This window comes from Rhinatrema bivittatum, chromosome 2 (assembly GCF_901001135.1).
Source record: "Rhinatrema bivittatum chromosome 2, aRhiBiv1.1, whole genome shotgun sequence".
Classification (NCBI taxonomy): domain Eukaryota; kingdom Metazoa; phylum Chordata; class Amphibia; order Gymnophiona; family Rhinatrematidae; genus Rhinatrema; species Rhinatrema bivittatum.
This window is the reverse complement of record NC_042616.1, coordinates 726515405-726531629: the sequence shown is the minus strand read 5'-3', so window position 1 is coordinate 726531629 and position 16225 is coordinate 726515405. Positions and strand designations below refer to the sequence as shown.

General features: G+C 40.8%; 1 protein-coding gene across 1 annotated transcript in view; it reads right to left on the bottom strand.

The window, feature by feature from the left end:
• Positions 1-15430, bottom strand: part of LOC115083394 (regulating synaptic membrane exocytosis protein 2-like) — a 329531-nt gene extending 314101 nt beyond the window's left edge. The window contains exon 1 of the mRNA XM_029587200.1: positions 15088-15430. Within this exon, the coding sequence (XP_029443060.1) occupies positions 15088-15272 (185 nt within the window). The 5' untranslated portion in view covers positions 15273-15430. The remainder of the gene's footprint in view (positions 1-15087) is intronic.
• Between the last annotated feature and the right edge of the window lie 795 nt (positions 15431-16225).

The following is a 16225-nucleotide window of genomic DNA, read 5'->3' as shown; positions in this document are numbered from 1 at the left end:
TCCACTTAGCTTTTTATTATCCCTCAAGTTTCCTTATATTGGATAAGTAAAACTTCTGCATTTACCCTGACCATGTTCTACCTCACAGCATGAATAGAGGTTTTCTAGCCTCTGTTTTCACAAAGGTAAAACAACAAACCTCTCTGCCGAGACTGAATATTGGGAGACAGAGGAACTGATGAACTCATTTTCATTTCTTTCCTGCAGGCTAACCCAAGATCAACCAGAAACTTAGCACTTCAAGTTTCAGCTGATTTACCAGAGAGAGCACACACCCTAAACAAAATGACCCCCAAAACAAGGAAAACCTGACATGTATGTCCAGGTTCTTTTTATTTGTGATATATTTTCTCATGCATATTGCTGACAAAATGAAAAAATGAAAAAGATACCCAGCATACAAATAAGCAAGTGATCTTCCAGGGTGTAGATTTCACTATAGTGTAGGTTACATAAGTCATGCCATGCCAGAAATCAGGCTGCATAAGGCAAGGGATACACTACACTAGAGGAAGTTTATGTATACTTTTAAATTAAAATAAAAAAAAGATCTGCCCTTCATCTACTGAATTAAGTCATAAACTGATCACTAACAAAAAGAATTCCAGCTTATGGCTCTGATAGCTCCATTCTTGGCTGGTGACATATATATTTTTTAATTTTTTATTTATAGAATGTTCAAAGATACTACAAATCTTTATAGAATACAGATACATTGTAAATGTCACAATGAATTATTATAATAATGACATAAAGCTTTTATCCATATAATCAAGAAATATGGGGAGAGTAAATGCAAATAAGTGGTTGAAAGAAACACTAGGAACCTATATATCATTGTAATAAAGAGGCTACATCTGGTTAACATTCTAATCTCCTAGCCCATTGCTGTGAATCCAGGAACACCCGGAGTTGGGAAACTTTAAAGAAGACATACTTATGATTTAGGTACAAAATTTCACATTTACAAGGAAATTTAAGTAAAGATTTAGCCCCTATAGTTTCCACTTCTGGTTTCATTGCAAGGAATTTCTTTCTCCTTTCTTGAGTTGTTCTAGCCAAGTCCGCGTACATCCAGATTTTTTCTCCGTGAAAAGTTGCCACTCGATGTCGCAGGAATAAACGTAGGACTGCACCCTGGTCTGATGGGAATGAAAAAGACACATGTAGTGTCGATCTTGAGGATGTCACGGTTTCTAGCGTGGTCTCTATTATTTCAGTCAGATTTAAAGATACCTCCACTTGGTTGTTTCCAGCAACAGTGTCCAAATTAGATTTTTGAAGGAAAGTGATAGGCTTTGGAAATTACAGGTAATGCTTGCTGAGGCATTTTCAAAATCTGAGTTAAATATTCCTTAAGCATAACCTGTGGGGATATCATTTTCATCTGTGGAAAATTGAGAACTCTAAGGTTTAGGTATTTTAAAGAGTTTTCAATAGTTTCCAATTTTTTCTCTTTTATTATATCCGTTCTTGCAAATTTTTGTTGCCATGCTTCTAGATTTGCCGTCCGAGTTTCCAGTGTTTCCAACTTAGTGTTATTTATAGATAAAGAACTTTCTATATTTGAGAAACGCTGATAAGATTCCAAAGTTATTTGAGTTAAATTTGCAATAGCTGTTTCCAGTGATTTAATTGCAGTCCAAAGAGAATCTAAAGTAATCTCTGCTGGTTTCGGCACTGAAATTAAACTCACCACAGGCCTGGGCTCTGTTTTTCCCCCCACAGCCTGGATTCCACTTCTCAGCCCCTCCGAAAATGCTCTGATAAATTTACCAGAGTCCCCAGGTGTCATGGGGAGAGTAGGCCTCGTCTGAACAAAACTCACATTCTTTTCCAATAATTTACCGATAGTGGTTTCAGACGTACCTTCCTCTTCTCTGGATTTTGCTAAATTCAAATGTTGAGGCAGAGAGGGAGTGCTTGGAGTGCTGAGGCTTAACAATATTACTTCATCCAGCAGGGCCGACTCCCGCTCTGAGTCGGCTTCTACAGCGGCCCTCTCCTCCGGCGTCATCCCAGATGTCGACGAGAAGAAAGTGGAGATCCGTGGATGTGATGTCTCCAGTAAGGGAGATGATGTTGAAGTCTCCCTTACCTTAGCCTTCCACTTGGTATGAGTCATATTCCGCAGCAAAAGCAAAGGAAATAAGATAATTAGAAATTCGGAACGGAGAGCACCTCCTGCACGTCAGCCTCAGTCGGCGGCCATCTTGCTCTCTGAGCCTCGGCTGGTGATATTATAACAGCTAACTACGAAGTTAAGGTGGGGGCACAGAAGAAACCTAAGAGAAAGGAATGTGGCCACTATCCTGGCAAACAGGCTTGTGTGCCTGTGAGATGACGGATCTGACCTGCAGAAACGTTAAAACTATAGAATATGGATAAGCCTATTCACACAACTGCACAAGCTGCAAAACTCAACATGCCAGGCAACCAGGACAAAGCACAGGGACAGTAACTTTTAAACAGGGACACAGGTGGCATGTGCGCACGATCATCGGCCCGCACCCAGGGATGTGGCTGTCTTATAACCTAAGCATTTATATATGCGCATGTTATGAAATAGCCTGACCATGCAAACATGTGCATGCAATTTTAAACAGACTTGTGCCTGTGCATGCAAGTGCATGTAAGTGGGAGGATATTAAAAGGCACGTGCGCCAAACCAATTACCAGTTTTCCAATTACTGTGTTTTGAGAGAAAAAATATTTTCTCTGATTTATTTTAAAAGTGATACTAACTTCATGGAGTGTCCTCTAGTTTTTGTATTTTTTTGAAAGGGTAAATAACCAATTCACATTTACCTGTTTTATACCACTCATGATTTTATAGATCTCTATCGTATCCCCGCCTCAGCTATTTCTTCTCCAAGTTGATGAGTTCTAACTTCTTTAGTCTTTCCTCATAGGGGAGCTGTTCCATCCCCTTTATCATTTTGGTCGCCCTTCTCTGTACCTTCTCCATTTCAGAATATCTTTTTTCAGATGTGGTAAACAGACTTGCACACAGTACTCTAGGTGTGGTATCACCATGGAGCGATACAGAGGTTCTCCGCTTTATTCTCCATTCCTTTCCTAATTATTTCTAACATTCTGTTTGCTTTTTTTGTCCGCCACAGCAGACTGAGCCGAGGATTTCAAAGTATTGTCCACAATGACCCTCAGATCCTTTTCCTGGGTTTTAATTCCTGATATAAAACCTAACATCATGTTACTACAGTGTGGGGATATCTTTCCCTATGTGCATCACTTTCCACTTATCCACATAAAATTTCATTTGCCATTTGGATGCCCAGTCTCCCAGACTTGCAAGGTTTTCCTGCAGTTTCTCACAATCCCCTTGTGGTTTCACTACTAAGAATAATTGTGTGTCATCTGCAAATTTGATCATCTCATTTGTCATTCCCTTTTCCAGATCATTTATAAATATATTAAAAAACACCATCCCAGTACTCCACTGTTTATACTTTTCTCCACTGAGAAATCTGACCATTTAATCCTACTATATGCTTCCTAGCTTTTGACCAGTTTTCAGTCCACAATAGGACATTGCCTCCTATCCCATGACTTTTTATTTTCTTAGAAACCTCTCATGGGGCTTTTGTCAAACATCTTCTGAAAATCCAAATACAATATATCAACAGGATCACCATTATCCACATTTATTAACCTCTTCAAAACATTGTAGCAAAGTGGTGAGGCAAGACTTCCGTGTGTAAATTCATGCTGGCTGTGTTCCATTAAACCATTCCTTTCTATATGTTCTGCGATTTTATTCTTTAGAATAATTTCTATGATTTTTCCCAGAACGGAAGTCAGCTTCATTGGTCTATAATTTCCTGGATCACCCCTGGAACCCTTTTTAAAGATTGGTGTCTCATTGGCCACCCTTGAATCTTCAGGTAACATAGTAACATAGTAATGATGGCAGAAAAGACCAAAATGGTCCATCTAGTCTGCCCAGCAAGCTTTCCAAGGTAGTAACTGCCGCTCCGTGCCGGATAAGCTTTTTTATTTATTCCCATCCTCTAGCCTTTAGGGATCCACAGTGATTATCTCATGCTCCTTTGAAATCCTTCACAGCTTGTCTTCACAATAGATGATTTTAATGATAGGTTATAAATTACTATTAATAGATCTGCAATTTCATTTTTTAGTTCTTTCAGAATTTTGGAGTGCATACCATCTGGTCCAGGTGATTTGCTACTCTTTAGTTTGTCATTCCGCCCTATTACATCATCCAGGTTCACCGTGATTTGCTTCAGTTCTTCCAAATCATCAATCTCCCCAAAATCCTCTTCAGTATACACATAGTCTTTACGCTATGACCTTTTCTTCCTTAAATACCCCTTTAACTCCTCTATCGTCTAACGATCCAATCAACTCTCTCACAGGCTTCCTGTTTCAGACATATTTTAGAAAGGTTTAATTATTAGTTTTTGCCTCTACAGCTAACTTATTTTAAAATTCTCTTTTTGCCTCCCGTATCAATGTTTTACATCTAACTTCCATTGCCTTTTTCCTATTTTCTTCAGTTGGATCCCTTCTCCAATTTTGAAATAAGTTCATTTTGCACCTCATTTAAACCATGCTGGCAGTCAATTGACCTTCCTTCCACCTTTTCTAATGCATGGAATACATTTGATCTGGGCTTCCATGATGGTATTTTTAAACAATGTCCACACCTGATGTAAAATCTTTACCTCTGTAGCTGCACCTTTTAGTTTTTTTCTATTTTCTTCATGTTATCAAATTGTCCCTTTTGATTGTCAAATGCTAGAACAGTATATTTACTTAATCGTCTTCCTGAAGTCATTAACTCAAATCTGATCACATTATGATCACTGCTGCTAAGCAGCCACTTTTACCTCTCACACAAAAATTGGAATTCTATTAAGAATTAGGCCTAAAATGACTCCCCTTCTTGTTGGTTCCCGGACTAGCTGCTGCATGAAGCAGTCATTTATTTCATCTAGAAACTTTACCTCCCTGATGCAATATTTAACAAATCAATATTAAAATCTCCCATTATTACTGTGCTGCCAAATGTATTAGCTTTCCTAATTTCGATTAGCATTTCATCATCCATCTGTTCATTTTGGCCAGGCCAAATTACACAAGGAATTTCCACCCTTAAAGATTCTACTATTCATTTAGGGGCGGATTTTCAGAGCCCTGCTCGCCTAAATCCGCCCAAAACCGGGCGGATTTAGGCGAGCAGGGCCCTGCGCGCCGGTGAGCCTATTTTACATAGGCCTACCGGCGCGCGCAGAGCCCGGGACTCGCGTAAGTCCCGGGGTTCTCCAAGGGGGGCGTGTCGGGGGCGTGTCGGGGGCGTGCCCGGTCGTCGCGGCGTTTAGGGGGCGTGTCGGCAGCGTTTTGGGGGCGGGTGCGGGGGCGTGGCTACAGCCCGGGGCGGTACGGGGGCGTGGCCGCGCCCTCCGTACCCGCCCCCAGGTCGCGTCCCGGCGCGCAACAGGCCCGCTGGCGCGCGGGGATTTACTTCTCCCTCCGGGAGGCGTAAATCCCCGGAGAAAGGTAAGGGGGGGTGTAGACAGGGCCGGGCGGGTGTGTTAGGTAGAGGAAGGGAGGGGAAGGTGAGGGGAGGGCGTTAGAGGATTCCCTCCGAGGCCGCTCCGATTTCTACTTGCGTCTGATGCGCCAGCAAAAGTACGCCTATTCGCGTTTTTTGAAAATCTACCCCTTAGCCTCCTGCAGGATCTTTATCCTGTTGGACTCTATATAATTCCTAACATAAGCACCACCCTCCCATCAAGTTGATCTACCCTATCATTACGATATAATTTGTACTCTGGCATAGCACTGTCTCATTGGTTATCCTCCTTCCACCTAGTCTCTGAGATGCCAATTAAAAGTACCTCTTCTTTCAGTGCTATATATTCTAACTCTCCCATTTTACTTTTTAGACTTCTGGCATTAGCGTACAGACATTGAAAGGTACATTTTTTATTTTTATAATCAACTTTCTTAGCAGTTGACAAGAATAATTTGGAATCTTTTAAGTAAATCAGTTTTTTACTTATAGGCTCATGGGCTATATTTGCTTTTAGTAGAGCCTCTCTATTGGGATGCCCTAACTCCCCTATTACGTTAGTATCCTTTGAAGATACCTTCCTCTGAAACATGCGTTGCTCAGCAACTGTCAGTTTTCCCTCAAGTTCTAGTTTTAAAAAACTGTTCTATCTCCTTTTTAATGGTTAGCACCAGCAGCCCGATTCCATTCCAGTTAAGGTAGAGCCCATCCGCTTGGAATAGGCTCCCCTTCTCCAAAATGACACCCAATTTCTAACAATAGTAAGCTACCAGGAAGATATAGTAAAATCACTGAAGGCAAGAGGCTGTTTGGATTAGAATAATGCAAGCCAAGCATTGTTTAGCAGCACTATGCAATAACAAGCTAGGAGAAGTATTTTATTAACAGTTTCCCACATGTTACAGATAGTGTTACCTCACCACTTGCATGTACAATTGTTATGGAAATATGATTTTTGGACAGAATTTCAACTTACGGCAAAGGATACAGACCTTCAGATACCTGAATGATTTTAATGATGCATGTTCCTCAAACCTTTTCTGTTGGAAAGTAAACAGTAGAACTAGGAGTCATAACATGAAACTTCAGGGGGGACCACTCAGAACCAACAACATGAATTATTTCTTCATGAAGAAGGTGGATGCCTGGAATGCCCTTCCAGAAAAAGTTGTGAAGACAAAAACAGTAAACAAATTCAAATAGGCATGGGAGTAAATACTGTGGATCCCTAGAGGCTAGAGTTGGAAATTTAGAAAAGGGTGCATGGAAGCATAACCAGCATGGAGCAGAAGCTACTACCTATAATAGAAGGCATGGGGATTACTACCATTAACCAATTAGCTTACATGATTTTGACACAACTGCAGCATCACTCTCCGCTTTGATGGTGGGAGGGGGAAGATGAATTGGATTCAGAAGACAGCCAGCAGTGGGCACTGAACTTTACAGTCCACAGTACTGATAAGCAGATATTAGGGAAAAGTGCAGGACTGCTTCTACAGCCAAGTCCAAAAGCATTGTATGAATTATCAAGAAGGCTGCTCACCCTGTAAAAATATTGCTAGCAGTAATTTTGTTAAGGGTTTGAAAGTTGTTTGATTTTGATTGTTAATACTACTAGCCTTAAACTGCACGGAGAGGCAGTTACTACCCTTAACAGAAACATGGGAGTATCCTGCACGGAACAGCAGTTACTACCATAAGAAACTTGCTGGATAGACTGGATGGACTATTTTGTTTTTTCTGCCATCATTACTATGTTACTATGATGTACTCTAGTACAGTACTGTTCACTCTCAGCCTTCGAGGACCGCCAACAGGTTAGTACATTTTTATGGATTAACATAAAGACTGGGGATAACTGCACAGAGCGGCAATTACTATCCTTAAGAGAAATACTGGGGTAACTTGCACAGCTCAGCAGATACTACCATAAGAAGATTGCGGAGCAGACTGGATGGACCATCTTGTCCTTTTCTGCCATCATTACTATGTTACTATGAAATAAATGTGCATACAATGGAGGCAGGTGCATGCAAATTTATCTCATGAATATTCTTTAGGAATATCCTGGAAACCTGCCCGGTTGGTGGCCCGCGAGACTGGGAGTGAATATCACTGCTCTAGTCTGTTGTAGCTGATGTGGGTTTTTTAAAGCAAACATAATTACAGGCATGCACAAATATTATTAAAATATTTTTTATACTGAAGTGACATGCATGTGATGAGAATATGTAAGATATTACCACTTCATATAGAGAGATCACGCTGATAATTCTAATAAAGTAATTTGAAATAGTAGCTTTAATAGTGGCAGACAATGAATTTTTACTACCAAACAGAAATGTTAATAGTTAAAGCAAATTGCAAAAGTCATATTTTTCTACAAAACTGAACTATTATGCTAGCAAAGTGAAGTAAACTGTTGTACTGTGGATAGCCTAAAAGGTAAACTTAATATGGGTGAAATTACACATGACTCTCAGACACTACGCAAATCACTAATAAAATAAATGAAAGTCTATATGTATTTTCAAAAATATAACATCAGTAATAAACAAATGCCTAACCTCAATACACTCCACACATCACATTCATTCCCATTCATACATTAAAAACATCCCATCACCACAAAAAAAAACATTTCTCTTATACATCATAGCTTCAGACAATGCACAAGCAATCCAAAAATACCACATGTAAATTATTACATAACAAACTTTTATGTACCATTTTCAATGTTGCTGTTTGTACATCAATGGTAAAACCTAACCACATTCTTTCATGTCTATCATGTAGACCAGAGCTTTCCAAACTGTGTGTCGGGACACGTTAGTGTGTCGCCTGCAGTGTGCAGGTGTGTCGCGCAAGCCCGGTCAACTCTGATGCGAGTTTGGGCTTTTTTTTTTTCTAGAGATTCACTTTTTTTTTTCAGTTTATGGGTTGCTTATTATTGGGTGATTTTTGCTGTCAATCGCGTTTTTTGGGGGGGCTTGGTGGGTGGAACGAGCCCAGCCATCCTTGCATTGGCTGCTGCTGCCAATGAGGCCTGGCCATGAGGAGTACTGACTGCAAGCAGCAGTGTCTGGTGATCATGGAAGGGAGTGAAGCACTTAACTGGCAACAATCAAAAAGACGAGGTACATGAGTGTGGGGGCCAGATATGTGCTGGGGGGAGAGAGATGAGTGAGTGAGGGGCAAACGTGCTGGGGGGACAGACATGTGCTTGAGGGGGAGAGATATGAGTGTGTGGGGGCCAGACATGTGCTGGGGGGAGGAGAGAGATGAGTGTGTGGGGGACAGACAATTTGTTTTATTATTGTTTCTCATAAATTATAACAATAACATGAATCTTGGAATATATATTTTTAATATAAATTTAAGGTTTTCATGAGATAGGTTGTGTCGTGAAACATTTTATTTATGTATATATTTAAGGAAACATACATAAATTGTTGAAATATGTTTCGTTCATTTAACCTTTAACCTCTGGTTTACTAGTAGACTGAATTACCGTGTCGTGAAATTATGTTTGTCTAAAAAGTGTGTCACCAACATGAAAAGTTTGGAAAGCTCTGATGTAGACCATATCCTTGCACACTTATTGTAGTGTAAACAAAAAAAGATGGTACTTTCAGAACATGACATACCAATCAACAATCCTATACTATCTGTATGGTCCATATGAATGAGTATGTACCTTATTTATTGTTAGGGACATGACATAAGGTTACCTAATTCTTCACAAAGTGTCATTTATCTCCTATAATGTGTAAATACACTCCATATTGTCTAGAATATAAAACTAATATTTCTCAATGGTCAAAATATCACCATAATCTCTAAACGAGAACAAAACAACATGTCCCCAATCACTGATGTTCAAATGTCCCCAATCACTGATGCTCCAATGCATCTCCTTCAACATGCTGGATACGGGCCACTATGTTCCACTCACAATTCCCACTAATGAATGAATGTCTTCCACAATTGATTAGATTTCTTTCTTATATTTATTTATTTATTTATTTATTTATGAATACCCTACAAGGGGCCCTCGTTTCTCCATCACAGCTTCATTAGAGGGAATAAAAATTCTACAAGAAACATATTGGAAATGAAACATAAATATCTTATATCCCCTCAACAATATTTTAAACAAAAAGAAGTAAAAAACAAAAAGAAACTAGAAAAAAAAATTGCAGCAATCAACTGACCTGCGACCACCTCATAACCAATTCTTTCAATGGCCCAGGTGAACACTCACCAATAAATGACTACTCCATCCCAGAATCTTCTACAAACATAAATTACCACAGATTAGCACAAAATATTTGAATGTGGTTAGTTTTTACCAGTGATGAACAAACAGCAACATTGTAAATGGTACATTAATCTTTGTTATGTAATAATTTACATTGTTCTTATGTATTTTTGCATTGCTTGTGCTTTTTATTTTTATCTGATTCCTATTCTTGACACTATGATTTATAAGACAGCGGTTTTACTTTTTGTGGTGATGGGATTTTTTTAATGTATGAATGGGAATGAATGTGATGTGTGGAGTGTATTGAGGTTAGGCATTTGTTTATTATTGATGTTATATTTTGGAAAATAATTATAGACTCTCATTTATTTTATTTGTACTGTGGATAGCACCATATTTTGCTGTGGCAGTTGCACTGGCTTCAAATAAAGATCAGGGCAAAATTTAAATTACTATAGATTTCAAAATCTTTCATAATAAAGGCCCAGATTACCTGGTCCAGAAAATTGGGTGGCATGCACCAATGAGAGCCTTTAGATCTAGTCAGGCAGCTTTGTTAAAGATTCCTTCAGTGAGGGAGTTGAGGCAAGAACAATATAGAGCTAGGGCCTTTTCTGTTTCCATTACCACACTGTGGAATTCTTTACCTTCAGAGCTTCAATTGGAAATGAATTACCTTTTCTTTTCAAAGAAAGTGAAAACATGACTTTTCCCAAATTTATGATTGGGTACCTTGCGGTGAGTGGCTTGGTCATTGCTCTTTTTTTGAGTGTGGCTTAATTGGTTATGAGAGAATGATAATAGGACCTACGTTTTTTAAGTATTGGGGATCTGGGTTACAGGTTGTATAGTGGATGTGTTTTTTTGAGTCCTTTCTATTTGTTAGGGGTTAATGTTTTGTTGTTTATTGAAGTCAGTGAGATGGTTCTCACTGTCTTAGCTTTATGTGTTTGTATTATTTATTTTAACTTGTAAATAGTTTTAGCCAATCCTTTTTTAAGTCAGGGACATGGTATAAAATATTTTAATTAATAATAATTTATTTTTTCTGCATTAGTATTTAAATATTCAATAATGTCATCACTCATATGACTGTTTTTGGAAACTAGACTTTGGCAATATTGTTATTAACTTTCAGCAGTAATATCTGATCAGCTTGTTTACAACGTGCTTCAGACATAAATTATTATAGAAGGGCACATGCGATAATATTAGAGCTATAAATATTATTATTGATATGTTTAAGAATCTCTAGATCCTGTGAGGCAGAGGCAGCTCTAGCATTCAGAAGGGGAAATTAACTCCAAGAAACATAATACTATCAAAAGTCCCGAGCATAGACATGACTTTGTGGGAATGTAAAATTTCCTGAAGTGCTGGGCACTGCAGACTATACATAAATTACAGGTTTGCCTGCAGAATATGTTTCAGGGAACAGTATACCTTCCAGGTTTCAGTAAAGCAATACTTGACGACAGCTCTACATCACAGGCCTCAGTGGATAATAAGACAGAGATTCTTAGATCTCCCAACAAGAAATGGGACCATCCTGCCAGTATTTTCTCTATGAAAATGAAAGGTCTATACTATTAACAGGCAACTTTTAAAGAGTCCCCATATTCTGCCCCCCTACCAATAAAATATATTCAGTGGTGACAACATGGAAGAAATAAAGCATTCAGGAATAGCCAACACTAAATATTATCGCAAATAGTGAACTTCCTGGAAATATGAATAATATTTTTTCTTTACTAGCTATTACAAAGATCATTGTTAATTTGTTAATGTGTTTCTCTAATTTCCAATAAGTCTGTCTGATCTCATCTACTCATGATTCCCCATGTCCCGAGATGTAGCTTAGTGATGGCAGATTGAGACTTTTGCATTAAAAATAAGAATTGAAAATTTTAACAGAAATACTACATAACACCCAAATACTCATGCAAATACTTGTATTTGATTCATAAATAATGGGCAATGTATCTGTGTTTTAGTCATGCAAACGTATAAAGTGATGATCTAAAAGCAGAGTAGCAACCTACCAACCTGTAGTAAATAGGGAATATCATATACTGGATGAGTAAGTAATGAAAAGCTGGAACAATAAGCTAAAATAAATAAATCTAACTGTATAGAGGAACAGATCCTGTTCATATGAAGACAGAGCAATCATACATCAAACACTATCATGGTTTACAATCTGTTACTATAAAAGAACTCAGGCAGCCCAATACCAGGGGAGAATGGATCATCTTACTTCAGTGCAACTTCCAAGGACAGGCTCTTGCTCAAGGTTCCCATCATGATTAGGCAGGCAGAGGAGAAAATGGAATAATACTGTGATTTCTAACCTGGTTCTGGAGGCCCACCCAGCTAGTCTGGTTTTCAGAATATCCATAATTAATATGTATGAGATATAATTGCATATACTGGGTGCAAATATATTGTGTCTCATGCATAGTTATTTTGGATTTCCTGAAAACCTGATGGGCTGGTTGGGCCTCAAAGACTGGAGTGAGAAGCACTGGACTAGCAGACCCTTGCTGGCTTTCCTCCTGTTGCTGTTGCTGCTGCAGTATAAAAGCTAGCAGAGAACTATGTAGCTATAAAAAAAAAATTCACTCTGCCAGTTTTCTTGTTTTGCATATTTCTATTGGTCCACACCATCACAAGTGGCAGAGACACAGGTCATTGCATACTCATTCATTCATAAAAGAATGAAAGAATATAAAACAGATACATGAAAACCGGAAGTTGCATATTCTATTTACGCAATACAGGGCAAAACTGAGATTAGATAATTAGTCAGAGGGATGTTTTCCACTCCAGGATGTACATTTTAATTTTAATGTTGGCAATTTATTGTTTGCCTTAGTAGGAAGAACACAGCTTGCTTGGAAACCAACTGGCAGTGGTTCAGGGTTTTCAGACACAGAGAGGATGCAGAATTTTAAAACATACAAAGTTTCAGCGAAAAGTTAAATTTGTATATGATGAGATTATGCTTTCTTAGTATTAGATTCATAAAATGTACAACACTATAGTCTAGCCAATAAAATAATGAATATAAAATGTTAGTGGAATTTGTGGACTGTAGTGAAGCTAAAGGATTTTTACAAGAAAAATATATTAACCTACCTATTGGTGAACTATACTATACTATAATGGAACTACCACTATTATGCTAATGCAAGCTATATACTTTCTGAACATAATCATGAACATCAAGAAACACCAAGCATATGAAATATATTCCAAATATTAGCAAATGTAGGACACTTCAACAAATATACGTGTTCGCTTTCCAAAATCATTATGGCAACATTTGAATGTACTGCAGTAAAAAGTGTCTAAGAAGGAGGGAATTTCCTGGATGTCAGAGGTCCAGGATAAGGATATCAAGCACTAAAGATCAACACATCTCAGATCAGGAAATCACTGCTGCTAATATAAAGGTTCAACTATATATACTTTCATTTTTTTTCATTTGTGAAGAATCTGAATTGCCAACCATTTATGTGTTAACCATTAATGCCTGTTGCTTTAGCTCATCAGAGTGCACAACCCTTGTCCAAGCATTTTTACCATTACATCTTATCTTTATAATAGAACAACAAAAACAGCATTTACATGGGATTTTTTGTGCTCTTTAGGAGTGACTCTGAGAAGCAACACCAAAGGCCTAGGTACTTCAACCACACAAAGTACAACCATTCTTAATAAAAATGCACAATTCTACAAGTCTTTACGGATATTGCAAAATTGTTTCAGTCTTGTAAAGAAACAAGACTGAAAATCAACCCCAGCATTTCCTAGATATCAGACATATAATATGTCACACCATCATCAACCATTCGTGACTAGTGGTCTGCAACCATTTCAAGATGAACATTTCAGTCTGAAATTCAACAAAGTACTGACAATTGTCATTATAGCCACAAACCTCCAAACACAATCACTCACTTGACAGACTAGAAGCAGCACACAAAGAATCATAAAAACAACATACCCAGAAAAAAAGACCTTCAAACCTACCTAATGAGGACCAATGTAAGAATCTGTACAATGTTTACACTAATTAAAAAAAATGTAAACTAAGCAGATATAAAATTCCATGAGGTCTTTGTAGAGTACCACTTAAAGGGGAAAACACTGTAAATTCCGTGTTGTATGTTTTGATATTATCAGAACTCCTCAATGTTAGTCTTTTCCCCAAATTAGCAAATTAGTTTAGTTGCCTGTTATGAAAAAAAATGCAAAATACCCTAACTATGATTAGCAGTGACATGATGCATTTCACAAAGATTTCTCAGTAGGAGAGTTCTAAACATATGTGACAAAGGTCTACCCCTGTTCTCCAGGAATATTTGAAAAAATATTTTAAAAAAGTATTTTAAAAACAGAAATATCATGTTAGGAGGAAGTTCGGTAGAGAAAATGTCATTTTTTTAAACCTACTTATACTAATAAAACAGACAAGGTCTATACCGTAATAAAACAGGAGTATAACACAAACACATGCTGCCATCTGAACAGAAAGCAGCCTTACCCTTCCAAGTATTGTGGGATGAAACTTCTACGGGGGTCAAATGACTATGCTAAGATTTATCTGTACATTTATTTGCTTTTCCTTTTCCACCGTCTCTTGAAATGAGCGGCATCTACGTTGCCTGGAAATGTTGCTGAAAGGAGCGGAGTGTTAGGGACAGGAGAACGCGTGCCTGAGCCTTGGCACCCGAGCCCCGTGCGGACAGCTCCCTGGTGCTGAAGCTGCCTAGCCCTCTCGTTTGGCCTTCCTATGGCCGGGAGGCGCCCGGGGTCCCGGCGGGAAAACGAGGAGAGAGAGGGGCCGACACTCACACGTCGGTCGGTCGGCGCTTGGGGGGGGGGGGGCGGGGGGAGAGCGGAAAGATGGCGGCAGGGAAGCGTAAGGCCCGGGCACCGGAGCCCGCCGTCGCTCTCCTCACTGAGCCGGAGAGACGGGCAGACTCCCCGCCAGGTCCGCTGTCTCCCTCTTCCCTTTCTCTCTCCGCTGTGCAGCCATGTTAGATTCCTGGCTCCGGTTCCTCCCCCCTCCCCAGTCACGGGAAGCGGAGAATGGGGGGGGGGGGGATATATACCGGCTATATGGCGCCGGTCACCGGGAGCTTCACTCCGAGGGAACTCAGGACATTGCAAAGGAAAGGAAAGGCCTTTCCACCCACTCAGCGGGAGTCAGCACCTCACCACCACCCCTTCCCCCCGGGCGGCGGCCGCTTCTTACTTGAGCACGGACTGCTCCTTCTCCTCCTCCTTCTTCTGCCGGTCCATGACGGCCAGGATTATCTTGCGCTCCTCCTCGGTGAGGTGGCTCAGGTCGGGCACGTCGGGCGGGGGCGGCTGGGCAGCGGCGGCGGCGGCGGCTGGCAGAGGAGCAGGGCCGCCCCGGGGCCCAAGGGGAGCGGACATGGCGGGAGCCGGGCGGCGCTCGGAGGGGGTCGGGGACGAACACTGCACCTCGCCTCCCCCTGCGCCGCCGCACGGAGAGAGCCTCTTCAGCGGGGAGGGCAGGGCCGGGGGCGGCTCTGGCACTTGGAGGGGGCTACCGGGGCGCGCTCCGTCCCCGCGCTCGGGTGCTCGCCGGACATTCCCGCTCTGGCAGTGCCGGTGGGTGCGGGGCGGCCTCCCCGGGGCGGGCGCTGGGCAGGCTTTCGCGCCGGTGGGGGGGAGGGGAGGGGGGAAGTGGCGGCGGTGACGGTGACAGCGCGGAGAAGTGTCAGCCGAGGCGGGCAGTGCGCATGCGCGCGTCGCTGGCTGGGGCTGACGGAGGGAGAGAGCGAGGAAGGGAGGGGGGAGGGGCGGTGGAAAGCAGTGCGGGGAGCTGCTGAGGGAGGGGGAAAGTGGGGACTGGGGGGGAGAAGAAAATGAAGGGGAGAGAGAAATCAGGAAAGGCCAGGGAACCGAAAGCGAGCAGGCTGAGCCCTGTGGGCACCGCTACAACAGGTTCTGCTTGGGCGCCCGTCACCGGGTCTCTGCATGGGGAGTGATTTTTTGCTACACTGTCATTGCAATCATTCAAATGGCTTTGGGGGAGGGGGCCAGCGGCGATGAGTCCGCTATAGGCGGTTTGATCATAGAAACATGACTAGCAGTATTTCTTTGAAAGTCTTTGTCATATTAGTTACAAAAAGAAAAAAAAGAGAGATCCGTATAGCAGCTCATTTTTCATGACCACTTGATAGGTTTATAAAGCCAAATGGGAAAACGATTTCTTCAGATTAGAAAGGTTGATGACGGGTTGGTTTTTTTTTTTAGCATAAACAGCATGACTCTTTCTACCCCTAAGCACAAGGTAGAGAACAAGGAGAAAGAGGGCAGATAGAGAAAAGTGGTAAAAAAAAAAAAAGACTAGAAACAGGGGG